Raw genomic sequence first — 13,561 nt, 5'->3', positions numbered from 1 at the left:
GGAAGGTCTGGTTGTCCAGAGCAGGTTGGGAATGTTGCGATTTCCGGAACTGCACCTTCTTCTGTCCCTTCTGGTTCTTGGAGAAGGACCTCTGGGGAGCAGAGAAGCGGACTCCAATGGCAGACAATGTCTTCCCATCCTTCTCGCTCTGGACAAGTGTCTCGAACAGTCTTGCCAAACAAAGCAGAGCCATCAAAGGGGGCATTCGCAAAGGATGCCTTGAAGGGCTCCGCGAAGCACAATGTCGGAGCCAGGCCTGGCATATCATAACTAGGCCCGCTCCGCTAGCTCTAGCAGCACCCTCAGTGGCGTGAGACAACAGCCGCATAGAGGTATTAGAAATAGATCTCAGAGTGGCCATACGAGTGGAGTACAATTGCTTGTCCTCCGCCGACATGGACTCCGGGGGGGAAGCAGCGTATTCTTTAATAAGATCCCGCTACATCCTGATGACATGTGCCATGTAGTTCAGAGACCTTACTGAGAAGGTCGCTGAACTGAATACCCGCTTCCCAAGGCGATCTATCGAGCGGGACTCCTTGCTCGGAGGATGGACCAAGGGGCTCTCCTGAGCTAGTTCCCTCTTAGTGGCTGCCGCCGTCAACATGGCATCTACAGGGGGACCCTTGCTCCAGTGGGGCCGGTCTGCAGGGGGGGGGGGGTTCAAAATCTTATCTGGGCGCTTAGGGATTGGCTACACAGTGTCCGGCTCCTTCCACGCCCTGGTGGTCACAAGTTCCACCAGGGGGTCGGCCGGAGGGGACACCCAAGAGGTAGACGGGCCTGCTTCGAATGCCTCCAGGAACACGGTCTCGTTGGAGGAAGCCTTGGGGGCAGACCCCCCCCCCCGAGCCTGAGCATTTCCATGATGTCTCCAAAGGAGACATCCTCAGGGGGTGACCTTGGGGAGCCTTCCCCTTCATCCAAGTCACTGTCCTCTGTTAAGGACTCGGGGGAGTCCACGTGCCTCCTCTTACACTTATGCTTGCGAGGCACTTCCTCGTGGGGGGCTGTCCGAGGAGGTCTCACCAGCAATGTCCTGTTCCAAAGGAACAACCTGGGACATCGAAGCAGGCTGTCCCTGTGGCCGGGTGATGGAAGCCTGACCCAGCAGAGAGGGAGTGCAGGGAGGAGCGAGACAAGGGCCAGAGGTCTGGATGCTCTCGACAGAGCCCTCTCCACTACATCGAAGGCCGAGGGGGAGCCGCTCTCCCTGGGCTCCGAGAGCCGACTCCCACTCGGATCCGATGAAGGGATCGGAATCGGCGCAGAGACAGTCGGATCCGAGGGACCAGTGTGCTCCGACCTGGACAGAGCCGAAGGCACACTGAATCCCTCGGATCCAAAGCTCGGGCCACGGCTCCGAGAGGTCGGATCTGACGATGGAACAGACAGACTCGAGGGTAGGGTCGGATCCGAAGTACCCAGTACTGTCGGCGCCGACCCACCCCCGGCTCTAACGCTGCCCGGCTCCAAGCACTCTGAACCCGGAAAGCGGGTCGGAGAAGAAGCTATCGGAGCAAAAAAGGGTGTCAAGCGCCCCACCGAAGGGGGGAGACAGGAGCACTCCCATCTGCAGCTGGGCCTGGATGAACCTTCTCATCATCCGGTCCAAGTCTGCATCAGACAGGCTGTAAGTGGATCTCGACGAGGCCACCGAGGCAGGCCTGGAGTGCCGCCTCGATGACCTCGATGGAGATCGGGTCTTCTCCTCCTCAGGTCCCGCGGAGAAACAAGGTAATTGAAGCCAAGGAGGAGGAGACCTGGAAGCCGTGGAGGGAGAAGCCCGCTTAGCTGGGGGGGGCCGAAGCGGAGGCCTCGGCCCGCCGCTTGTGGTGCTTCTCCCTCCGTTTCTCCCTCCTGGCCTCCCTGTCCTCCGGCGCTTTAGTGGGAGTTTGAATCACGGCCGGAGGAAGGGGGCAGGAGTGGCCACCAGCACAGGCTCAGGAGGTGCCATGGGAGTAGCAGAGGCCGAAGCCGACTCTGGGGGCAAAAGTCCCTCCAGGACCAGCTTCGACCTCCGCTCTTTCAGTGCCCTGGGGTTGAACCCTGCACAAATCGTGCATCCCGAGGACAGGTGTTCAACCCCAAGGCACCGAACACACCGAATGTGGCCATCCGCCGGAGAGAGCTTATGGCCACACAGTGCATTTAGAAAAAATAGGCTTTGGGGCCTCTGACATATCCCAAAACTAAGTAACACTACACAAACACACAAGGCCCCAAACGCAAGCACACACAATCACATACGACCAGCGAGGGGAGGGTAAATACTAAAAATTTTAAAATTAACAGACTAAAGGGAAGCCTAATACACACACACTAATTAACTGACAGAAAAAAAGGCTAAAGAGATAAAAAGGGAACACTTATCTCAATAACTGCCAGGAGCTCAAAATCCAGCTGACACACTCTAGAGCGGCAAACTAGATCTGAGGTCATTTGGGGTTGGCAGGGGATTATGGGTGAGAGGAGGAGCTAGGAGCTCGGATCCATAGCTGTATAAATAGTTACCGGCTTGGATCTGATATCGGATCAAAGACCCACAGGTTGCTGACAAATGAAGTCCCTACTCCAGATCTGCTATTAACAGGCTTTACAATAAGAGGAAGAAGTTGCTAACTAAGAGTAGGAGGCAGCGAGCCCTAAACTGGAAACATTCCCTCATCAGGTTAAACGAGAGAATAAGACTTCTTGTGAAGTCCTCCAAAGCAAACTATGAAACAAAATTAGCTTCCTCAACTAAAGACTACCATAAGGCATTCTTTAGTTACATACGTAACCTGAAAGGAAAAGGCCAGATTTGTGCTGAACTGGTAGTTAATGATGCTATATATACTGGGTCTGTGGACATAGCTAACCTGTTGGCCAACAGGTTCTGTGAAAACATGTACTCCATGACATCCCTGCCACCTGTCCCCTACTTTGTAACTCTAAAGAGCAGGTCATTAACACCCTCTCTAAGGCCAGGAACACAGCATCTATTGGAATTGACAACATCCCAGGCTGCGTCCTACATGGGCTCCAACATGAATTTGCAACACCACTGGCTACTACTTGTCCCAGCTGAATGGAAAATGGCCACTGTTATTCCCTTACACAAAGGTGGTGCTTCCACTCATCCCGGGAACTATATATCTATTAGCCTAACTAGCCTTATCTGCAAGGCTATGGAGCAAATCATCATGGACCTTATCAACAAAGATACAGGTAATCTCCAAACACTTGACCCTACTCAGTTTGGATTTATCAAAGGGAGATCATGCCTAATAAACCTGGTGAACTTCGAGACCGTCACCAAGACCCTGAATGAGGGGGAAATCTGTGCATATAGACTTAGCCAATGCATTTGACACTATCCCTCACTCAGGCATCATTAACAAACTCACCCAGCTAGGTATCAAACCTTTTATCGTTAAGATGGGTCACTAACTGGCTCACTGACAGAACCTATATAGTTAAAATAGGGGAATCTACCTCCAACAGCAGAAATGTAACCAGTGGGGCTCCACAGGTATCAGTCCTGGGACCTCTACTGTTAGGAATCTATTTCTCCGAAGTACAAGCAAAAACTAAAGGTCTATGGCTGACAAACTTTGCTGATGGCTGCAAACTGGGAGCGGTCATAGCATCTCCAAATGATGTCAACATCCTACAAGACGATCTTACACACACAAATGATTGGTGCCAAAGTCATGGCCTTAAACCCAATGCTAAAATACCTTAACCTGGTATGTGACATAATAGAACCTGCTTGAGGGACAGATTTGTCTCCCAGAGGTTATCACACCTTTGGAACAGACCATCACTTCATGCAAACACAGCACCTCGTTGGCCCTTTTCAAACGCAGTCTAACTGTAAATTGACCCCAGGGGTTCTACCTGTGCCCCTCTTGGACAGGGGCAATAGGTGCTGGTCATGGAAACAAGGAAATAACTTGGGTAGGCTTGTAAGAGCCCTAACAACATTAGCTTACTAACTTCCTATGATCCCATACTTGATTTTATCATGGTAAATTGAGCAGCAGACAGCTTTATAGGTGTTAAACAGTTGTTTTAGAGAAAATCTGTAGAAAGCTGCACTGCATTTGCAAATTCTTATTACGGCTTACAAGAACATGCCTTAACTGCCCAGCTTTCTCTAAGAATTTTAATTAGAAAAAATGAAGGACTGACTGTTCAAGTTCAGACAGTCATTTCTCAAATAAGTCATCATCAGTCCATGTTAGCAAAAAGCACAGCTAATCTAATCTATTAAGTCTATTAAGCAATAGCAACAGGAATCACTTTAAAACTTAAACAGCAAAGTCATCCAGCAAAAAGATTTTACAAATTAACAATACCAATGACCTTGGTTTTGGAAAGTGTTTAAATCACTGCATGATTAAGTGCAAAGACGTATAGGACTCCTATGTAATGCATGAAAGGAAGGTGCTACTCTCCCTGTATTGACCATTATCTGAGAAATCACAAGAGACAAAGTCAAAATGAGTTTTTTTTTTTTACTTTTTGCTTCCACTGTCAGTTGATCATTGACTCTCTCCTTGCTGCAAGCCCTGTTCCTAAGACATACCTCGCAAAGCGTTGGGTAGTCCATATGCCCTCAGTTCTGCAAGGGGTGTTCCTCCAAGCAGCCCTGCCCTACCAAAGTAACAATCTGCAGTATTTGTCCCCGTCTCTACCACGGAAATCACAATACCACGTGCCCGCAGATGTATGCAACCCTTGCCATCCCTCTATTTCATAATGCTAGACAGGAAAGGCAAAAATGAGACATTCTGTGGAAAAAACACCTCATTACTCCGCTTCCAACAAGTGATTCCAGAGTGAAATAAGAGAATGCTGCATTTCTACATCTAACCTAGGGTATGAGAAATAGGGAATTAAAGAATAACCAGGTCTGTCAAGTTTCTTATCTGAAGCAGCATCAAAAATAAAGCTGGATATACATAAAAAGTGTTAAAAAAAAAACAGACAAAAATACGACAGATGAAGTAGATTTTTTTTAATAACGTGGTGCATTTTATCAATGCCTCTGCCTCATATTGTCTGATATGACCATATAAGTTCAAAACCTCACAGTAAATATATAGCCCACAAAATTAAGTTGGTTCCACTTGATCCCTTCCAATCTATCAGAACATATGTAATGAAACAATGAAAGGTTGCAAGATTAGGCCGTACCTCTCTCTGCCTCTAAGCAGCGCTGTGTCTCTCGTTCTTGCTCAAACTGAATGGTTGCCATGTGTTTCAGGACCTTGAAAAGAAAAGAAAAATGTCAGGCTTTACTTCATGGTACAATAAAAACAATGACTCGTATTCAGTTCAGATACTAGCTCAGCAAATGACCTTGGCCAATACTAGGACTTTTTTTTACTAAATCCTGAACTGTAAGACATAAGTTTGCTGCCTTTTCAAATGCTCAAAATGGAATGAAATGTATGGAAACAATTTTGCAGTTCAAACCATACTTGCAGTTATTGCAAAGGGCTGGACTTCATTTTGTTTCAGACACAAAATATTTGTTTTATGCACCATTAGAGGAAACGGGAAATATTTTTTGTCCCAAAATCCTCAAGACATTTGTCATTTTGTGTCTTTTTGCAGGATACAGCTGTCCAAATACGGACTGTCCTGCATATAGTGGGACAAGGGGTAACCCTGACAAGAATGTAATGGAATAGCAAATCCATTTTACTTCCCTGAAAAAAGTACAGTTGTCTAAAATCTTCCCACATCAGTAGAAGGTATCTGCTTTCCAAGCCACAGGACTTTACACTCTGGAACAAAATCTGAGAAGCTGTCTCTTCAGAGGGAAGGCAAAAGATCTACTTGAGGAGTTCTTCACCAATTAATAAGGACCATGAAGATCTTGCTGAAGCATTCATTCTTTAAGATCTGCTGACCTGCTCAGAGTGTCAGCCACTAGATTTTGTTCTGAAGGCATGTAAATCTCCTGAAGAGTAAAATGATAGCGTTTTACAAATTCCCAAATTTGAAGAGCCACCCTGAAATGAAGGCAGGACTGTGTGTCTCCTTACTTGTTGATTTAGCAAAGGACTGTGGCATTACCTGTTAAAATCCTCACAGGGGCTGGAATCCAAAGGAAGTAAACAGCATGAACAGCCAAAAATCACAGCCGTGGATGCTGGGAAACCTTGATCCAAAGCATTCATGTACAGTGCCTGAGTCGAAACAGGTACCTGAAAAGACAGACTGGAGATCAGGTGAATCCATCAGTGGAATTCAAACTTTAGACAGGGTCATAAAGTAATGGGAAAATCCAGAAGATGGCAATACTGAAGCTAGATGGATTTCAGGTACCACTGAAACATTCTTATATGGAAAAAGGAACCATAGGAATGGTCCCCTTGCTGGAAACACTGACAGAAGAAGGGTTTAAAAATAAGCTGTCAAGACTGGACCTTGGGAGGAGGCAGCACAGCCATCATGGTCACAGACTGAATCCTGCAGCTTAGAAACACCCAGTCTTTCAGGAGGAGTCAGCACAGACTTTTTCAGGTTGCAGGTAAACTATACACTTTGCAGAAGTACCACGGCAAATTCTAGATCCAAAGACAAATCTGGGAAGGAGCTTGAATCAAGAGGTCATCTAAAGGAAAAATATTCATTTCCTGAAGCATGTAGAAGGCTACCACTGAAGCTTAAGATAATCAGGCAGTAGAAAGACCAAAAGGCAAAAAACAGAAATGATAATGTGAGGAAGGTACAGAGAAATGTGAACATTTCCTGAAGAAAGGGCTAATAGGAAGGTAAAGATAAGCAGCTTTTAAATCTAGAGACAAGAAGAAAACTTGGGGACGCAGAAGGGGGTTAGAGAGATTGGAGATATGGAAGGAACATTTAGAAAAAAGTACGGAGTAAAGAAAGATCCAGAATGGTCCTTCAGGACTCCTAACTGGGAAACAGAAACATCCCAGAATGAAACCTTCCTGTTCCCACTCAGGGACTCTACATGGATGCTTTGGATCAAGGTTTTCCAGTATTCATGCCCTTTTGGGTGGGATGGGCTGAATGATTCCATGAAATAAAAGATTCCAAAGAATCAGAGGAAAATGAGGGGAGCTGGCAGGGAGGAGGTTGGGAAAGACCTGACAAGGGAGGAAGAAACTTCCAAACCATAAAATAACCATTATGGATAATGGAAACACCCAAGAATCTATAATTATCTGCTGTCAAATGGGAATTTAACTGGAGGAAAAAGGAACCTGGCTAAGAGAAAAAGTGGCCAAATGTCAGAAGGAAGAAGATGGTCAGGGGAAAGAAGGCTTCTGAGTCTTAGAATCCTGAGAAGATTTATCAAGAAAAAACACCTTCTAGGAAGACCTCTTATCCCTAGAAGGCTTTCTTTACTGCCTTCAGACAAAGGACGACTTAAAAAATGGATAGTTTCTATGGAAGATAGAAACTAGAGACAAAAAATAAATTTTAGATCCTGCATGACTTTCCCCTTGTCATTTAAGGTTTTAAACAGCAGAGCCAAAGAGATCCTGATTATATAAAAGAGAATCCAGGAGCTTTGACTTGGTATCATCAGGAAGAGCCTGTAAGTGTAACCAAGAGTACCTTCTCATCACAGACCCTGATACAGCTGACCTAAAAGAGGAATCAGCAGCATCATAACTGCACTTTAGGGAATGACAAGCCACATGAGAAGCAGTGCTCAACAAACAAACAAACAAAAAAAAAAAGACAGAAGATTTTTCCTCAGAATCTGGCAAATCAGTTAAAATAATACCAAGTTGAGAAACAGAGCCAGCACACACCTACTCATGAGTATAATGGCTCCAAAAGCTGCAGTGGCAAACTATACACATTTTTTCTCCATATTGGTCCATAGCACAACTGCCTTTGTCTAACGGTAAAAGCTTAAGAGGACAGCAATTTACATGGCTTGTCAGCAGCTAAGGAAATCACAACTTGCCTCCTGCTACAGATGGGATTTTGCCCAAAACCTCCTGGGCTTCAGGGACTTTATAGAACCTGTCAGGCTTCTTTGTAAGAGTAGACAGGGGATCATGGACTTGAACTTGAAGATAAAGTGTCCAACAAAGCATCCAACACAAGGGGTACTGCAGAAGGACAAGCTGAAGCAATCTGCAAGAGCTCAGAGTACCCCTTCTGGACATCAGAAACTTGGGGACAATCCCATTTAAAATGTTACATCATGGATACCACAGTATCCCCAAAAGATAATTCTTCCATAGCGGAATCTGATAAAGAAAATCCTCTTCCTCAGACCCCAAGGAGAATGGAGCTGACAAGATTAAGCCAAGGACTCTTCACCAGAAACCAAATCTTACTGTTCAGCAGATGACTCTGACTATACCATTTAGAAGGAGTAGGGACCATGAAACAGAAGGGCCAGACAAGCCAGGAGAAGGCTTTAAAGCCATAAGGGTATTAAAAAGGCCCATTGTGAATTCCTGCCATTCCTCGTGAGGATCATTTGCCACAGCAGCCACATGCTTGGTCTTGTATTTCCCTAACTAGCATCTGGGACAACCCCCTCCCCAGCCCCTGTTATTATCAGCAGTGGTTTCCCCTCCACATCTGCAGCTGATGTGTAAGTAGGCAGCCCCATGTCAACCTCTAACTGGGTTGAGGCAGAGGGAATAGATGCTAGCACAAGATGGCATTTAGGTTCTTCATCTAACCAGGAGACATCTGGAGGAGCCTGGACAGCAGAGTCAATACATGCCTTCTTAAGCTTCTTTGTAAGCAGCAGATGAATGTCAGGGTTGGTGGACCCAGAAACCATGGTACCCTTGGCCAAAAGCTTCAAATGATGATTTTCTAAGAAAATAGAAAGGGACAACAAATGGCTGTGAACAGTCTTTGGAACAGACACTTGACCAGTTATGCTCAAAGTATAGTCGTGGGCAGCACCCAAACAAAAAAGGCACTTGCAGTGTGTCTTTATGGGGAATCGGCCTCTCACATTCACATTTTCCCTAAATAGATGACATATAAAAAGTTAAATCTTCTAAAAGGGAATGACCCCAATGGCAGTTGAACCAACTTGGAGTTCAATGTGCAGACTGAATTCACAGAAAAACATTTTGACAGGCCGCAAAGAAGTTTTGAGGTTTAATTGTTTGTAAGTCACTAATCTACCTTATGCCTTGGACATAGGACATACATTTGGCGTACTGCACCTGGAAGATAAGGCTTTGGTATGCTGTCTGGAACTTTGGCTGCTCTGGTATGGCTGGTTGGGATATCCCATTTGTCTTTGTTAACCGGGAAAGTGACTGGCTAATAACCATTTTCAGTGGAAGCCCGGGCAGAAAAACTCCATTTGCTTGCATAAGTTCCAGTCAAACACAGCAGTTACATTTCTATTTACATTTATACACAAACAGTAGTTACATTTATACATACATTCTAAGATTTTACAGAAGTGGAGTTACTAAAGAGAAAGCACACGTGCAACTTAGTGGATTGTGCAGGCAGCAGTTATGTATAAAAATTGTTTTGTCATTTCCGTAAGAGGTTGGCAATATTATGTTTAGGACAGCTTTTGGATAGTATTGAACAGTGAAAAAGTTTTAACCTCGTGATGAGCATGTACAAGTCCAGGACTGGTTAAGATGTTGTTTAAGCAGTGGTTTAAAACTACTAAGTTTGTTGGAGAGTTTTATTTGCATGTGAATACTATTCCAGAGTGTAACAATGCATTGGGAGTAGAGCGGGTCTCCTAAAAAGTTATTTGACTTATTTGTGAGTAATAAGAATTTGTTACTAAAACGAGGTCCCTTGCCGGACAGTAGGGTAGTAGTAAGTTTTGTAGCACAGGGCACTTTTCTGGATGATGAACGAGTTTGTGTGCTTTAGTCAGTTGTGAATACATTAGACAGTTGTGCAGTTCAAGCCAGTTTAACTGCTTTAAGCTACAGCAATTGTGGGTCCTATGAGGGAGGCTGGTAATAAATTTAGCTATTTTATTGTAGCAGGAGGCAAGTTTCTTTCTTTGAGTATTGTTTATGTTTGTTAGGATAAGAGTCGGCAGTAAGAAGGTGGTGGCTAAAGTTTTTCTTGCAGTATCTGTAAGGAATCCACTGATCTTATAAAGAGAACCTAGTTTCTGGTGTGTAGATTTAATGGTGTGCACTATATAGTGGTCACATTTGAGACTGTCATCTATTAAAAAGCCTAAAGGTTTCCTGTGAGCTACACTTTCAATCACAGTGTTTGCTTACTTTATGGTACAAGACTCCTCTTGATTTTGGCAACTTTTTGAGGTGAAAAGCATTAACTTAGTTTTCTTGGGGTAAGTAGGAGGTTTTATTCTTTCGGCTAGGTTTCTACAAAGGAGAAAGATTTTTGGGTAATGTCTTAGGGCTTATTTATTGTTGAGGCTGCATAAATTACTGAACTAAACTAGCATGGTGAGTGGAGGTGTGGAGGTCATTAATATATTAAATAGTAAAGGCTGCAGGATGGAGCCCAGAGGGACACCTGTAGTAACTGGTTGAAAAGACTGAGTAGGTTTGTTGCATTCCGGATAGGTAACTAAGGTATCACAACAAGCAGTACAGTGAAAGTCCTACTGAGGAGAGTCAAACAAGCAGTTGCTGGTGCAAGACAGTATCAAATGCCTTTGACGAATCTAACAACATGGTGGACAAAAGCAGACCATCGTTTCTATGACGGTTTATTACATTTGTAAAATGTAGTAGAGCAGTAGTGGTGTTGTGCTGGGGCCTAAAGCCATGTTATGTTTCTGAGAGCAGGTTATTTGAGGTTAGGCATTGCATCAGCAGCATATGGAAGCAATTCTTGAATATTTTGGAGAGTGGGGAGAGAATTGCTATTGGTCTGCAGTTGTTAAACTCTATACATGTATCGCCTTTGTGCAATGGTACGATGTAGGATTTTGTTCTACAGTGATGGGACTCATCTTTCTGCTATGGACCTATTATATTAGTATGGACACAGGGAAGGCTATGACTTCTGCAGCCATTTTTAGGTAGTCTAATGGCAGTTGGTCTACAGCTACAGAAGTAGTTTTTAGTTTAAGGAGCAACTTCCTTATGAGTGAGGTAAGCACTGGACTAAAACTGAAGAGCTGTGGGGTGTTTTGACTGGACAGGGGTGGAGTGAGAGGGGACAGACGAGTTAGTGTCTAAGGGAGATAATATTGATTGTATAAAGTAGGAATTAGACAATATTACAGAGCCTATCACCACACAGTTTGTTTTTGGAGAGAGACTAGTGGTCTTGCTAGGGTAGAGCAGTTTATTTAGTGATGACCAAAAACATTTTGGGCTGTTTGTATGTTTTTCTTGTAGGTTGGTATAGTAAGTTTACTTATGTTTGACAGAGTTTTGCAAGGTTTCTAAGATGTCTAAATTGCCGGAGAGCATTTTGAGTTCCATTCTTATACCAGTTTTTCCAGGGTTCCTATCAGATGACCGAAGACGCATTTTGTCGAATGCATCTTGGTCAAACTTGAAATGTCGAACAGGCAAAATGACGAAGTGGTATATAAGCGAATTCTTTCCCTGGGAAAGAGGTCGCTTGGCCGCATCCATCACTTTGCCATTTTCGGCACTGTAGTGCGATCTTGGAGTTGGTATATTTAAGTAGGGGGTGTGTGGGGGTGAAAACCCCCACTTTATGCAATGTTTTAATGTCTTTTTTTTTTTCCTTTGGGAACAGCTGGTCGTTCGATGTCTTGTGAATTCGAACTTTTGATTCGAAAGTTTGATATAACAACGTTCGATCATTTGATTGTTCGTTGTTATAACATAAACCCTCGTTCCAGACTTTATCCCTTTTTATCATGATTTGTTTTTGTTTCCTTTGTCAGCCATGGTGTAGGGTTGGACTCTACTGCTATTAAACACTGGTGCTAGATTATTTAAGGTATGTAAGAATAAGTTATTAAATTGTTCGACAGCAGTATTTTCTAAGTACATTCCAGTTCCATAATTTGTTTCTCTAAAAATATATTTGCTGAAATTGGTTGTATTTTGTACTTGAATATATATATATATATATATATATATATATATATATATATATATATATATATATATATAATATGTTTATCTAGGTTATGGTGAGTTTTAATAGCATACATTGGTATGTGGTCACTTATGCTGAGAGGCAGCCTACTTTTGTCAGTTTGTCTGGTTTGTTTGTAAGAATCCAATCTAATGTTGAGCGTCTTCCTCAAGTTTTATTGATCCTAGTAGGTAAGGTTATTAATGGTTTGAAGTTGTACAAATTTATGGATACAGTGAAAGTAGTGGAATTTATGAGTTGCCAGCCTGCATTAAATCTCACAAGTATAATAGTTTCATGGTTAATTTGGTGGGATATCCAATACAGGATGCTTTCAGCAGTATCATTATTCTCTGGTGATATATAAATTGCCGTTAAACATATAGCTTTCCTATTGTTTATTTTTGGGAGTGTTGTTAGTAGTTCAGTATCATTAAATTTGGGCACTTCTTGTGGAAGTAAGTAAGGTAATGGTGAGTAAATTTTGCAGATGATTGCTATGCCATCTGCACATTTGTTTTGTCTGTCATGTCTGAGTATACTGTATCCTGGGGGGATCTCATTACCCTTTATTTATTTTTTTAACTGGGTTTTAGTAGTTATGACTACATCAGGCGTGCGTGTGGCAAGATAAACATGTATGTCATTGCATATACTTCTTAGGTTCATATTTAGCAAGGTGAGTTTGGATTCTGTTTTTTTTTTGCTGAGATGTATTAGGTGACTGGTTTATTTGGAGGTTGAAAATGATGACTTTTATGAACAGTGGGACCACGGTTGGGGTGAATATCTCTGCTCATTTTTTGAATTGATATTTTATAAAGGGAAGAGTGTGGTCAGTTATATTTTGGTCTTGGTTTGATAGTTGATCATAAATTTGGATGCTTATTTTTAAGATATTTATAGAAAAATAAATCAGATGTGGTTTGTTTGTAGAGATAGGATGTTACTGAGAAAGACAGGCTGGATAGATGTTGATATTCTTTGTGGGCATTGGTCGAAGTCCTAAGTATCGGAAGGAAGTGGATTTGATAACTGGTGATAAAAGCTAGCAGAGCGAGGAGAAACAGTAAAATAATCTGACTTAGGAGTATTATATTTAACTTGAGTTTTACCTTTGTTGTAAATTTGGATAAAAAAAATGTTAGAAGGGTAGTGGGTTGGCTGTAGAGATGTAATTTGATACTTCTAGAATGCAAGGATTGACAGTTTGAGAGAGAGTCTTGGGTGGTAAACTAGAGTAGGTGTTACTATTGGGAGTAATTGTTTTAATTTTACTACCAGAGGAAACTGATGGTATTGGTTAGAGGAATGTGTGGGTGGTACTATGGAAATATAAATGTAGAGTAAGAGGAGGTGGGTGGGATTTTGGGGTAGGGAAGAGGAGCAGAGTGAGCCCAAGCGTTAGTGAGGGTAAACGAAGTGGGTTGAAAACATGTCAAGAGACAGAGAAAACAATTGTTGATTTAACGTAAACAGCTACAAATCTACTGAGAGATAAGTAAAAGGAACAATGCAGTTTAAAAAG

At 43.1% G+C, this 13,561-nt stretch overlaps 1 protein-coding gene across 1 annotated transcript in view; it reads right to left on the bottom strand.

Annotated features, from left to right (window-relative positions):
- LRRC59 (leucine rich repeat containing 59) overlaps window positions 1-13,561 on the bottom strand; it is a 455,953-nt gene that overhangs the window by 265,517 nt on the left and 176,875 nt on the right. Inside the window, exon 6 of the mRNA XM_044084993.1 lies at window positions 5,185-5,257. Coding sequence (XP_043940928.1) covers window positions 5,185-5,257 — 73 coding nt within the window. The remainder of the gene's footprint in view (window positions 1-5,184; window positions 5,258-13,561) is intronic.

Source organism: Protopterus annectens, chromosome 10.part0 (genome assembly GCF_019279795.1).
Source record: "Protopterus annectens isolate FY-2018-M chromosome 10.part0, PAN1.0, whole genome shotgun sequence".
NCBI lineage: Eukaryota > Metazoa > Chordata > Ceratodontiformes > Protopteridae > Protopterus > Protopterus annectens.
Note: the sequence above shows the minus strand (reverse complement) of the source record. Positions and strands in the feature narration are given on the sequence as shown.